The 14,230-nt window shown below is 43.9% G+C and overlaps 2 protein-coding genes across 2 annotated transcripts in view; one reads left to right on the forward strand and one right to left on the reverse strand.

Annotated features, from left to right (window-relative positions):
* DIABLO (diablo IAP-binding mitochondrial protein) overlaps positions 1-14,230 on the reverse strand; it is a 200,143-nt gene that overhangs the window by 48,449 nt on the left and 137,464 nt on the right. The gene's annotated exons all lie outside the window — the stretch shown is intronic.
* Positions 2,738-5,431, forward strand: SUPV3L1 (Suv3 like RNA helicase). The gene has a single exon (XM_078667558.1). The coding sequence runs from the start codon at positions 2,879-2,881 to the stop codon at positions 5,258-5,260; it is 2,382 nt and encodes a 793-aa protein (XP_078523684.1). The 5' UTR covers positions 2,738-2,878; the 3' UTR covers positions 5,261-5,431.

The following is a 14,230-nucleotide window of genomic DNA, read 5'->3' on the forward strand; positions in this document are numbered from 1 at the left end:
TCTCGCACCGCTCGATCGCGAGACCTAAAAAGAAATACAATGGCATCTGCCTACACTTTACAAGCAGCTTCGACATGTCGGCTGCGATCAGTACATTTTCACAGCTTTGCGGCTGGTCTTTGTGGTATGGAGAAAGCTGCCTCCCTTTCAAATACATTTGCTGTTAACTAAGTTTTAGCTAGACTGTGTTTTTAAGTATGTCTGCAGTCTAACAATAAAAAAAAATCGTTTCTAGAACTACATTTACTTAATAATGTTGGGGAGACGTGGAACTGCAGATATGTTTGCCATTGAATAATAGTGACTGTCCTTGGTGTGAGGTTGCGGTAATGTGCATCAGATACGCTCAACATATAACGTGACATGAATGCCCCTTCACACATTGAACTTAAAGGCATTTGTTATCTTTTATTCTCAGCGATAAATATTTCTAAATGGTATGCGCTGCAGAACTGGTTCAGGTTGATTCTCCGTTCAAATGTCTTTGCCAGGTTGCAGTTGAGACACCGTCTTTGTGTAAAGGCGCCACTCTCAGCAGGTAGCCTCTGGCCTTGAGCACCCACTACAGAGGCACAGAGAGGTGTCAAGTTCAGTGCCCGTCTTCTCTGCATAGCCACCCTCACATGCATTTCATTTGTTTTATAGCGCTACTCAAAACCAGTGTAGGTTGTGTGAACACTTTACAATACACACACATTATATATGGAAACAATGAATTATATGTGTGTAAATCTGTCTATAGGAAATAATACGTAAGACAATGTGAATTACAGGGTGTTGGAATCACATATTATCCATACTGGTAGGCAGTACATTTTAAGAATGCGTGTTCTGGAGAAGCACAAACCCGGGAATTTAAATATATCTCAGTAGTTGGGTTTGGCTTTACTATTAAGAATATATTTCTACCCAAACAAACTTTTTTGGCAGCATTTGGATAATGAAAAACTGGGGAAAAAATAATGTTCTAACCTATAGCATGCAGTTTGCCTGCAGCTCTTTGATGGCAGATTATTGGTCATTGCGCTATATTACGATTGTAATTTAGGAACTGCTGGTTACAAATACATCTCTGTAGCAAAAGCAGTAACCCATTGAGCTAATCACATTAAATACAGTTATGTGATTTGCATGGTGCATGTTCCTTGCAGCAGACATATTAACCCTTTGTGTTTCTTTATGATGAGTCAAAACTGTCACTAGGCTAAACTCTGATCTCTCTCCAGCAGGAACATTAACCACCAGAGTTAACGTGGCATTTTTATTGTTGCCTGAAAATTGCTGGACACACTACACACAAGGTACTTGGGAGCAGGTGCTATTAAACCCATAAGTTATTTCTTTACACAGTGCCCCCCCCAGGTCTGCATCGGGTGCGGTTGCACCAGTCAGTCCACCCCTTAGCAAGAAGAACAAGACCATGTTTCAGCACGCACCTGTGTATGTGGTGTTTGTATAGCACAAACCGAGTAGCGCAGTCCTGTACTAGGCCAAGGTCACAGGAAAATCCATGGAGTGCTTGGAGGGGTAGCTGGGCTCTGATATGTGCTGTAAAAAGCACCATTTTGGTCTGTATTTTTACAAAATGTTCTTGGGGGAGAATCCCCCCCTATTAGTGGTCAGGCTCGCTCGCAACGCACCAGATGGGGCCTGGTCTGCCAAAGTTTGCCAGGGCTGCTTAGAGTTCCCAGTCCGGCCCTGAATATCACCTTTTCATAGATGTGCAATCGAAAAGCATACCCACGATCATTATATGTGCTATAAGATATGGAAAGGTCACAAACTCGTCTTGTGCTTTGCATGAAAACAGTAATGCTTAAACTGTTTCGAGTACTTGATGATTTAGTGGAGTCAGATGTAAGTGTGTGCATACTTACATCATGAGATTTAAGATAAATCAGCTATGGACTGTGACGGGCAAGGAAATTGTTTAGCGCATGCACATAAACCGATACACATTCCTGTTGATATGGCTCCAACAGTCGTAGGCTGTTTACCAAGTGCGCCTCACAAGCCGACAACTGCGTCTCTGAGTGATTAACCCCGAGCTGCAGTTAACTGCAAGCCGTATAGGCAGAATTCCGGCGCGAGAGTCAGCGTGGTCAGGGCTGTTCGACTGTTCCTCCCTGTCCACCTTCAGCTGCCAAAACATGCGCAATGATAATGGCGGGTTTTCGACTCCTCTTCTAACAGGAGCAGGGAACGTTGATAATTATCGCGTAAATTCTTCATAAGGCTGGGACATTCCATCTTCAGCCTGTTTTCTCATATCAGAGACCGCCCAACAACAGTCTACTGCTAGCATTTACGCGGAAAACGGACTAAAAAGCGAAGGGTGACTGCTGCTGCAACATAGACATCGAAGAGGGACGAAAAACTAACAGCCTTCCAAAAGTTACTACTGTTATTGCAGCGGTCACCTCGCTGTTGGAATGCGCATAACTCCACGCAGTGCGGAAATCAGCAACAATGGTACTTCTTTCCAACAAACAGTACTTTATACGAACGCTACCAAGACTATGTTGTTTAAAAAAAATTATTCAGCTCTGTTCTAAAATCTTTCGTGTGATCGCCCACATGTAACATGGCCGACGCTTTCCAGCTGAAACGTGGAGGATTCTGCCTCTGTTCGCCATCGTTCGTGGGATCACCCACACCCAACATGGCTGACGCTTTCCAGCTGAACCGAAGAGGATTCTGCCTCTGTTCGCCATCTTTCGTGGGATCACCCACACCTAACATGGCCGACGCTTTTCAATAGACCGGCGATGTACGCTGCCTCGTGTAAGCATTTTTCTGCGCGCTCTAGAATTCGCAGTGCTTCTGCTCACTGTTACCCGGAAGACCTTACTGCCCATATTTCTATCCTGTGGTGGTCATGTCCGTGCTCCGCTTCTTTTGGGCACTCTCCCGCGGCAAAGCATGTGTTCCCTCAGGTACTTGGTCCAGGTATCGTGCGCCCCGGCGCTGTCCTTGGCAGGTCTCTAGCCACTCTATGGTATCCTCCAAGGGGGACGACTGTCAGCCAATGGACACTTCCCTGTTTGTACCTGTACAGTTGAAGCCCATGCAGAACTTGGAGGGTGACATTGGGGCTGAACTGACCCGGGCCTTGGACAGAGGAGAGATTTTGAAACTGTTAAATCGATTTTACAAAAGGAAAGAAATGCAAAAGCTGGCCGGGGAAAACGGGTTAGACGCACGTCTTTTTCACCAAGCTTTTATAAGCTTTAGAAGACATTTAATGGAGTCAGAATCGTTGGATGTGGACCTGCATATTATTCTAAATGACATATGCTGTGATGCAGGTCATGTTGATGATCTTTTTCCATTTTTTATGAGACACGCAAAACAGATCTTCCCCATGCTGGACTGCATAGACGATCTTCGTAAAATCAGTGATTTAAGATTACCACCCAACTGGTATGCTGAAGCAAGAGGTATTCAACGAAAAATTGTATTTCATGCTGGACCTACAAACAGTGGAAAAACCTACCATGCCATCAAAAGATACTTGGCAGCAAAATCAGGCGTATATTGTGGTCCATTAAAATTGCTGGCACATGAAATCTTCCAGAAAAGTAATGATGCTGGTGTGCCATGTGACCTCGTAACAGGAGAAGAAGTGGTGCACGTTGATCCAGGGGGCAGACCAGCCAGTCATGCGGCATGTACTATCGAGATGTGCAGTGTTACAACACCTTATGAAGTTGCAGTGATTGATGAAATTCAGATGATCAAAGATACATCAAGAGGATGGGCATGGACTAGAGCCCTTTTGGGACTGTGTGCAGAAGAAATTCATGTATGCGGAGAAGCTGCTGCTATAAATTTGGTGACCAAACTCATGCTCACAACAGGAGAGGAAGTCGAGGTACAAAACTACAAGAGGCTTACCCCAATTACTGTCCAAGATCGTGCTCTGGAAACATTAGATAACTTACACCCTGGTGACTGCATTGTTTGTTTCAATAAAAATGACATTTACTCTGTGAGTAGACAGATTGAAGCCCGTGGGTTAGAATGTGCAGTCATATATGGAAGTCTTCCACCAGGAACAAAATTGTCTCAGGCAAAGAAATTTAATGATCCTGATGATCCGTGTAAAATTCTAGTTGCAACAGATGCTATAGGAATGGGACTTAACTTGAGCATTAAACGAATCATTTTTAATTCTCTGATGAAGCCTACCATTAATGAAAAAGGGGAAAAGGAGATTGACATTATCACAACATCTCAAGCCCTGCAGATTTCTGGTCGTGCAGGGAGATTTAGCTCAATATTTAAGGAAGGATTTGTCACCACAATGCATCGTGAGGACCTGGTGTTGCTGAAAGAAATTCTGAATAAGCCTGTTGATCAAATTGAGACAGCAGGTCTGCACCCCACTGCAGAGCAGATAGAAATGTTTGCATATCAGCTTCCTGATGCTACTCTGTCAAATTTAATTGATATTTTTGTGAGCCTTTCAAAAGTAGATGGACATTACTTTGTCTGTAATATTGATGATTTTAAATTTGTTGCAGATATGATTCAACATATTCCTTTAAACCTGAGAGCAAGGTATGTGTTCTGCACAGCACCCATCAATAGAAAACAGCCTTTTGTCTGCACCTCATTGTTGAAGTTTGCCAGGCAGTTCAGCAGAAATGAGCCACTGACATTTGATTGGATGTGCAGACATGTTAATTGGCCACTTATCCCACCGAAGAACATCAAGGAACTTATGCATCTAGAAGCTGTTCACGATGTCCTTGATCTCTATCTGTGGTTAAGTTACCGGTTTATGGATATGTTCCCTGATGCTAACCTTATAAGAGTAATACAGAAAGAACTTGACAGTATTATACAAATTGGGGTGTGCAACATTACAAAACTAATTAGAGTTTCGGAAACAAATATTACCATGCCTACGGCGCACGCATCTCCACTAGCCACGACGAATGTGAATGACGGAATTCAGAATCTAGAAGAAATGAGTGCTCATAACAGTATACCGGCCAATGTCCTACGAAGTCCTGGTCAGAGAAGAATAAGAGGATCCAAAACACTGAGTTCTGGAACTGCTGAGTTGAAGTCAGATAAGCATGGCCATAGAAGTGGTCCTCTTTCTGCCAAATTAGTGAAAGAAGGTCTATTGACACCGGAACTCTTAGAACAGCTTGAAAAAGAATGGCTAATTCAACAGACAAAAAGTGGATCGTTACCTAAGCAAAGAGACAAGGAATATAGTGGTTCAAAAGGCAAATTGAAGAAGTAGGAATAATTGTCATTGAAAACATTTATATTTTTATGGACAAAATGAACATCTACTTTTTAATGACAAGGACTTAGTTGACAGCCTCTGTAAATAAGAGATGCACCACCATCAGATAAATCTTTATTCGTTTCACAGACAAACAACCATAAAAGATATATGCATATAAAATCAGTTTTGAGATGTCATGTTAATTATTTTTCGCAGTAATCAATCCTTATAACTTTATCTTAAAATCCATACACACATCCATAACAAAGATTCAACGGTTCCCACTACCCATCCAACCTGGGCTTAGTATCGTTAACCAAAAGTACAAGGTCCAGATGTAAACAAAACCAAGTCAGGGTAATACTAAAAACAAATGTCACAAGCTCAAACAGACCAGCCCTCAGTTAAAAATATAAAACAGGGTATTGTGGGCTCAGCAGAGGAGCCAATATCTCTCATTAACACTATAAAGTGCCATATGCATATCTACACACAGATATCTAAAAGTAAAGTGTTCTGTGTAAAGTGCTAACATTACCCCCGTTACAGAATTGCTTGAGTTCTCACCACGAATTACATGGGGAATGGATTACGTTACTTACCCTGTAAGCATCTGTTCTTGGCATGTCATGCTGTAGATTCACATGCTGTACCTAAATCCGCCATATAGGGTCGGGCTCGGATGATTACAAGTTGTTTTTCTTCAAGAAGTTGTTGAAGTCATGAGGTTGTGTGTCTCCCCTTATTGGTGATACTGTGCATGGGCTTTGACTCCATTGTTCAACTGGTTTGCCATAGGTGGGTGAGAATTGAGTTGTAGTAAGTACTAGCAATGTGATGTCCATGCAAGTAATGTGAATTAATGTAAATTAACTGTGACCTGCACTGACTTCCGAGCAGGAGGGAGGGTGCATGTGAGTCTACAGCACTACATGGCAAGAACAGATGCTTACAGGGTAAGTAACATCCGTTCAAGGCATGTATACTGTAGATACACATGCTGTGCATCAACTGTAAAGCAGTCCCTCTCTTGAAGCGGTGGCTAGCCTGTTGGAGTTGCAGTTGTTGGGAAGATTCCGTAGTACTGCTTGGCCAACTATGGTATGTTGATGTGCTAGTACATCCACACAATAATGTTTTGTGAAAGTGTGTGGTGTGGACCATGTTGCTGTTTTTCAAATGTCAGCCATGGGAATATTGACTAAAAATGCCATATAAGCCCTTTATTTTATGAGTTGAGTGAGCTTTAGGGCTAACAGGTAAACATCTTTTAGCTTTAGCATAGCAAGTTTGGATATATTTTACTATCCATCTTGAAATTCCACTTTTTGAAATAGCATTTCCAGTGTGGGGAGGTGAAAAAGCAATAAATAATTGCTTAGTCTTTCTAAAAGTTTTTGGTCTATCAATGTAGGACATCACAGCTCATTTCACATCCAATATATGTAAATCTTTTTCTGTAGCAGAGTCAGGTTCTGGAAAGAATACAGGAAACTCTATTGATTGATTAATGTGAAAAGGTGAAACTACTTTATGGAGAAACTTTGGATTTGCTCTAGGAACTATTTTGTCCCTATGTAGCTAGAAAAATGGTTCTTCTAAGGTTAATAATGCCTGGAGCTCACGAACACGTCTAAGTGAAGTAAAGTGACAGCTACTAGCAAAGCAACTTTCCAAGACAAATAATTGGATTTGGCATGAATGTAGTGGCTCAAATTGAGACCCCATTAGCCTAGTTAGTACAATATTAAGGTTCCATACTGGTGCAGGTGTAATGACTCTTACAAGTCCTTCTATAAATTCCTTAATAACAGGTATTCTGAACTGAGATAAATATTGCCTTTGTTGTAAGTAGGCTGCAATGGGAGGAAGCATATTGAAGTATAGGCTAGACCTGAAGTTTGAAGATGGAACAAATACGAAATACTTGTTTGTATTTGTGTATGTAAAGTGTTAACCTTTTGATGCTGACAGTATAGAACATATCGTTTTCATTTAGCAGCATGGCTTTGAGTGGCTGTAGGCCTACAAGCTTGTTTAAAAATATCCATACATTGCTGTGATACATTTAAGTACCCAAATTCTATGACTTTCAGGGTCATATTGCAATCTCCCTGGGTATGGGATGTCTTATTCTGCCGAGGATCTGTGGGAGAAGGTCTGGGTTAAGGGAAGCTTCTGGTGTGTAACTAGGGAGAGTTCCAGTAATGTGGTAAAGCATGGTTGACAAGCCCATGTTGGAGCTCTGAGAACTATGGTGAGGGAGGTCTGTCGGAGCTTTCGGACCACTAATGGATATAGTGGGAGAGGTGGAAAAGCGTAGACAATTATCCGGACTAGTTCATCCATACACTTTGGATAGGGGGTGTGGGAACCTGAATGCAAAGTTTAGGCATTTTGCGTTCTTTAGGGTTGCAAATAGATCATTTGTGGAAATCCCCATTTTTTTAAAGTATGGCAGGAGAACTTTGGGGTGAAGTTCCCATTCGGAGATTTGTTGCTGCGTTCTGCTGAGCAGGTCGGCAACTTGATTGCTTGTCCCGGGTACAGGTTCTGCCAGAATAAGAATGTTGTGATGTATTGCTAAGCGACAAATGATTTTGGCTAAGCGGAATAATTGCAGAGAGTGCGCCCCCCCCCCCATTTCTGTAAATAGTATATTGTTGTCATATTGTCCATCTGGATTAGGAAAATTTGGTGAGGTAGGAACGCTTTCCATGCTAGGTGAACAGCTTGTAGCTCTAGGTAATTGATATGGAGACTTTAGTGTTTTGAGTCCCACACCCGTGAATTGTTAGTCTACAGGTGAGTTCCCCAACCAGTCAGGGATGTATCTGCTGTGAGATGTGTAATCAGGCATGTGGAACTATTGATATGCAGGAGGCCATCATGACTACAAGTTGCATGAGTATTTTGCATGTGACTTGGGTCCCAGGTTGAATGTATTGGATTAGTGACTCAATGTTTGGTATCCTGTCTGAATTTGGGTATGCTAGTCCCAGGGGAACGTAGAGTATAGCTCTTAAATATGGCTATATTGGCCATATTTGAAGGTGCGATTTTTGCAGATTGATGGTAAACCGTATTTGATGTAACAGGGTGAGCATTTGTTGTGTAAGCCGTTTGCAAAGTTGGGAGTGGTTTGCTTTTATGAGCCAATTCCTCCAAATAAGGAAACACTTGTAAGTTTTGCCTGCGGAGATGTGCCACCACTACTGCTAAACATTTTGTGAATACCCATGGTGCGGTAGTGACACCAAAGGGAGAAAACTTGAATTGATAATGTATCTTTGGAAGACAAACCATGCATATTTCTGGTGTCAGGGATGTACGAGTATGTGGAAATCGGCATCTTTTAGGTCTCAAGCGGCCTTGTACTCGCCTTTTTGAAACAGTGGAATCACTTCCTGGAGAGTGCCCATGTGAAAGTGTTCTGATTGGATATAATGATTGAGTGGTCTGAGGTCAAGAATGGGTCGAAGTGAGATGTCTTTTTGGGGAATGAAGAAATATAATGAATATACCCCTGTTCCGTGATATGGTTTTTGGACTGGTTCTATAGCCCCCTTGAGTAATAGAGCTAATATCTCCTGTTGGAGGAGAGATTGGTGCTGTGTGGATAGTTTTTTTTTTGTGAAAAGTAATTTTTTGTGGCGTTCTGATAAGCTCCAGACAATAACTATGTTGGATAACGGCAGGATTCCTGCGTGGTAGGAGTACTCGACCAACTCATTTCGGATGTCTGTTACCTCATTTTCACTGTTATATAACAAGTGGATGGAATTTTAAATCGTGGTGTGCCATATGAACAGTCCTGATTGGAATTATGACATCCTACTATTTCTGTTAATACTTGTGATGATAAAGCTCTGATGAAGTCCTGTCCTATAGAAACGGACGAAACCCGTGTTGGCATGAAGCTATTTTGTTAAGAATCTTGTACCTAGGAACTAAAATTAAGAATATGAAATATAATGTCTGAATAAATGACATTGGAAATCTACGTATGATGCAGACCTGACTTTGACTTTGGAGTGCTTGGAGTTCAAACGTAAAGTGTGAGGAAAAGACTTTGGCCTACTTTCCAATTGAGGAAGACTTGGTGGCTCTACCTGCTCCTTAAGCACCCTATGTAAATGTGTTTCTTTAGTTTGGACAACTGGAGACCATACTGGTGTGTGCACCACTTCCCCAAGTCACCAATATTATTGTAACAAAAAAACATGTTGGATAATATCCAACACCCACTGATGTGTTGTGATGTTTTTCCATGTCAGTAAAAAATTCTGATGGCATCCCCGACAGGTGTTAAGTTGTCGGGGGAATGGTAAGAAAGTCATTGTTTGGTGTTTGTATTTCCGGTCCGGCCATTATTTCCGCAACCACGGCCTTTGAAATTATTTCTTCTGTAGGGTTCCTTGTAAAAGGTTTTACCAGTGGAGAATTGTCCCTGATTTTTATAGGAAGACCCTGTGGTGTCAGTGAAGGCAGGTCTTGCACCGTGTTTGAAATTGGGCCTATGAAAGGACCCCTGATACGTGGGAGTTTGTAAGGCCCCCGTTGATTTAGCCACACATTTTGAGTTATTGGTGATTAGTTTCCCCTCATTAACAATTTCAGAATCCCTTTTCTTGTACTCTCCTGGGATATGTTGGAGGAGCCCCTCTATTTCATCCCAATGGGCCCTGTCTTAACAAGCTAAAGGAGCTTGATTGTTGGCTATATGCCATTGATTAGCAGATTGTGCTGTTATCCTTTTACCTGAAGCGTCAATTCATTTTGACTATTTCTGGGGGAGGTGCGTGTCCAGCTGTTTGAGAGTTTGCTTTTTTGCATCCATTAGCCACTTCCAGTGAGTCTGATGTTAATTGTCCCCTGATGTATATGGGATCAGGTGGTGCAGTCTTATATTTTTGTCCACTTGTGGTGTTATGATACATGTCTTTACAGGGTCCTTAAACATGTCAAAGCATTCCTTTAAGGTATGGTAAATATTGTGACCCCCTTTGAACAGTGGATAGTGTTTCAAAAAGGAAATCAACTTCTATAGGGTCTCTATGTAAAGCCACGTTATGAAAAGCTGCAGCTCTGGCTATTAGATAATGATAGGCAGAAGCATTATGTGGTGGTGATGGACATGTAGGTTAAAGGTCTAGGTCTGTATCCTCATGTGGCTATGTCACAAGCATCCCCAGGATGTCTCATCTGCTTTTTTGTTATCCTCCTTTATGATGGTTGAATGGGGGGACATGTTGCCTGCTTCAGAATCTTGTAGTGAATCAGGTGGCTACTGGGGGTGGTGTTGGTGGGTTTGGTGAGGTAGGTATGGGAATGTGTTAAGGGCTAGTAGCAAACGCGTGCACGTTTGGCGATTCCCTTGCGGAAGTGAGCTTTGAAACCATCTGTTTGTAATTAACAGATGGTTCCTGCTCGCTCCTGCAAGAGAAACAGGCACAGGCGCCCTCCTATCTCCCTTCACCCTGCTGCCTCCTCCTCGTCAAATTTGCTTTTTTTACTTTCAGCGCGAGGTGTGCGCTTTTTTTTTTTTTTTTTTTACCTTGGAGTAGGTCGATATTGGTGCAGATCGTCACTTCCGTCCCACATGCTCACTCGACTGAGGCTCAGGCCCATGATGCAGAGAAGGGCAGGATTACAGCCCCTGAGCCCACTGCCAATTGATTGTCAGTTGTTAAAGGGCTTCCCCTTGAACGTGCCATATCGTAGCATTATAGCCTGCTGTGTCAGGGCTATTCATGCCCGCTCCTTGAGTGGGAGAAGGGGCATTGACTGAAGGATTTTAATTCTAGTTAAACATTCTACCCGCACAGTGCAGAATCTTCCAGATTAAGCATGGGGCACCAGAGTGAGACACAGAAGCAGAGGCCCTTATTGACACTGACGGCAAAGGTCAAGTGTAGTTTAGATGACAGCTCTGCCACCGTCCAAAACAGCGCAGAATACTGCACGAATGTTCGTGACAATGGTTCTGCAGAGGCAGATCTGTGAGTTCTTAACTGAACAGTTTCTGTTCACGTGATAGTTAATGTTTGTCATGAAGATGGCTGTGAGTTAAACAAGTTGCTGGTGACATTTATAGAACCTCATGCATGGCACAGGCTTACAGCATGGTTGATTCCTATCTGAAGCTTCAGCTCGATGAATGACTTACCACTGAGCTGGGAAGCAGCCCTGGTTAAGGCACTGTGAGAATGCGCTCATGCACTACACAGCGCTATGTTATGTTCTATCCATTTGTAGCGCTCTCGGATACTCGTGAGTGTCCCGGCGCGAAGCCAGAGGGGTACAAGGAGAAGCTATCAAGCAAAGAAGTGAGTCTTAAGTTTCCTTTTTAACACAGCTGGGCCCTTGATGGACCGCAAAGCAAGGGGGATGGCAGTCCAGGCTACACTTGCCTTCACCACAAGAGAGCTACCACCCAGCCCGCGAAGCCAGAGGGGTACAAGGAGAAGCTATCAAGCAAAGAAGTGAGTCTTAAGTTTCCTTTTAACACATCTGGGTCCTGGATGGACCGCAAAGCAAGGGGATGGCAGTCCAGGCTACACTTGCCTTCACCACAAGAGAGCTACCACCCAGCCTCTGAAGCTTAAAGCGCGGAACCCGAGCAAAGCGAAGGGACATAGATCGGAGAGCACGCGAAGGAAAGTAAAAGGAGAAGCGCCTCTGAAGATAAAGGGGGTCATAACCATGGAGAGCACAGTGGGCCAAAACCAGAGATTTGAACTTGACCCTGTCTGCCACAGGCAGCCAATGAAGAGAGTGCAATTGAAGAGCCACACTATTCCTCGCCAAAATGCCCAATAACCGTCTGGCCACCGTATTCTGGAGCTTTTTAAACAGGTAGCCTGGGGCGCCAGCATAGAGGGCATTGGCGTAGTCTAAGCGTGACAAAATTAAAGCACACGTGACAGTTTCTCTTGCTGCTTGCGGGAGTGGAAAGAAATTCCTCAGAGTCTTAAGAAGGTCGAAACAGCATCCGGCCAGATTCTTAATGTGTGTTGTGAAAGAAAGACACTCATCGAACCACACTCCCAGGTTTTCAGCGGGGTGTCCCGAGGAGAGGGGCAGGAGAGTCAGGTGGCCACAGCTGCTCTCGGAAGTCAGCAGGAAACTTACCATAGAGCAAAATCTCAGATTTTTGTTCATTGCACTTGAGCTGTGCATCCGCCAGCCATTTAAAGATGGAAACTAGGCACTGTTGCGCCGCTGCAACGGAATCTGATGATTTGTCCCAGGTAAACAGCAACTGAGTATCTTCCGCATAGGCCATCACCTTAGCCCCAAGCTCCTCTGCCCGATATATCTACGGCGTAACATAAATGTTAAAGAGGAGAGGGCTAAGGGAAGAGCCCTGAGGGACTCCAATGGTAACCAGCTGAGGGGAGGAAGAGAAAGGAGGGAGCCAAATCTATTAAACCCGCTCCTCCAGGAAAGACCTAAGCCAACCCCAAACAGCTCCCGATATACAAATCTCTGCTAGACAGGCCAAGAGAAGAGCATGTGGGACCGTGTCGAACGCCGCCGAGAGGTCCAGCAAAATTAGTGCTGCCCTCCCGCCGGAGTCGAGGCACTCCCGGATAGCCTCCGCCACCTCTACTAAAACAGTCTTAATGCTGTGAGAGGCTCGAAACCCTGATTGAGCTGGGTGCAGAAGTGCCTCAGTCTCCATATATTCTGTAAGTTGTTTATTGACCACCTTCTCGCAGACCATGGCAATAGCCGGAAGGAGGGAGATGGGTCGGTAGTTCCCTGGATTAAGTGGATCCAGAGACGTTTTTTTAAGAAGTGGCAAGATCTTCACCTGCTTCCACCCCTGAGGAACAGCCGCTGTCTGAAGAGACAGATTGACGATACAGTTCATCTCTATATGTACACTCTCTGCCACTGCTGCCAAAAGCCTGGCCGGGCAGAAGGGGAACCGGACTTGAGCTCCCTGAGGATTTTAAGAGATTCCAGGGGGTCGACTGCTCTAAATGCTGACAAAGAGCAGGTGTAAGCGGCAGGTTTCAAAGCCAAAGGCCACTCGCAGCAACCATTACCAGAAGGAAATGTAGCCTGGATGGCCTGCATTTTATCTCTGAAACAGCATGAGAGCGTGTTACACCAGGCGAGAGAAGATGGGGTCACACTCGCTTGAGCCCGCGGTGGTGTAAAACTCTGCACTATGGCAAAGATTTATTTAGCGTTGTTTCTGGCAGAATCACTGCGAGCTGCAAAGAATTGCCCTTTAGCTACGGCAATGGCATCGTAGTACATTTTTTGCATTGCTCTGAGCTTCCTCTTGGTTATGGGGCAGTAACCACTCCTGCGCCAAGCACGCTCCAAAATCTTGCAATCATGCTTAGCAGCTTTAAGAGTCAAATTGAACCACAGTTTAGAGGCTATGGGAAAGTTTCCATTATTGAGAGTGGAGACATCCTCGGAAGTGGCAGGGAGGCGTTTTTAAGGCTCCCAGTTGATGTGCACATCCCCGCAATTGCTCGGATTGCTGTTCAGGTGGAAAGACGTATAAATTGCTGTACATGACTGTTGACACAAGACGTGCACTCATTTTCGTTGTCACGTGTGAAGTGCAAGACATACTAAGTGCAACAATTACTTATAGTTCTGGCCAGCAAAACATGCTTAAAGAACAACTCTGCACGGATCTGCCAGTCGAGGACTATGTAGGCTCCAACTATCACCCACGTTTGCATATTTAAAGAAAGTGCATTTCAGGACACGTGACGTTTCCTCTTAGTGATGCCCAAGACACGAAGGGTCGGAAAGGATGGGATGCAGAAGGGATGGTGTCACTCAAGTGCTTCATGGAGTACAGCCGGCAGTGGTGGGTTCTGCCTACGCTCTTGGAAGCAGTAGTTTCTGTAAAGAAAGCCCTTTAAATCGGGTGTAAAAGAAGCCACGTTCCATGCTCCAAGTAGACGTACAAGGGGCACAACATGTTTTACTCATTCACGCTGTTGT

This window comes from Lissotriton helveticus, chromosome 11 (genome assembly GCF_964261635.1).
Source record: "Lissotriton helveticus chromosome 11, aLisHel1.1, whole genome shotgun sequence".
Classification (NCBI taxonomy): Eukaryota; Metazoa; Chordata; class Amphibia; order Caudata; family Salamandridae; genus Lissotriton; species Lissotriton helveticus.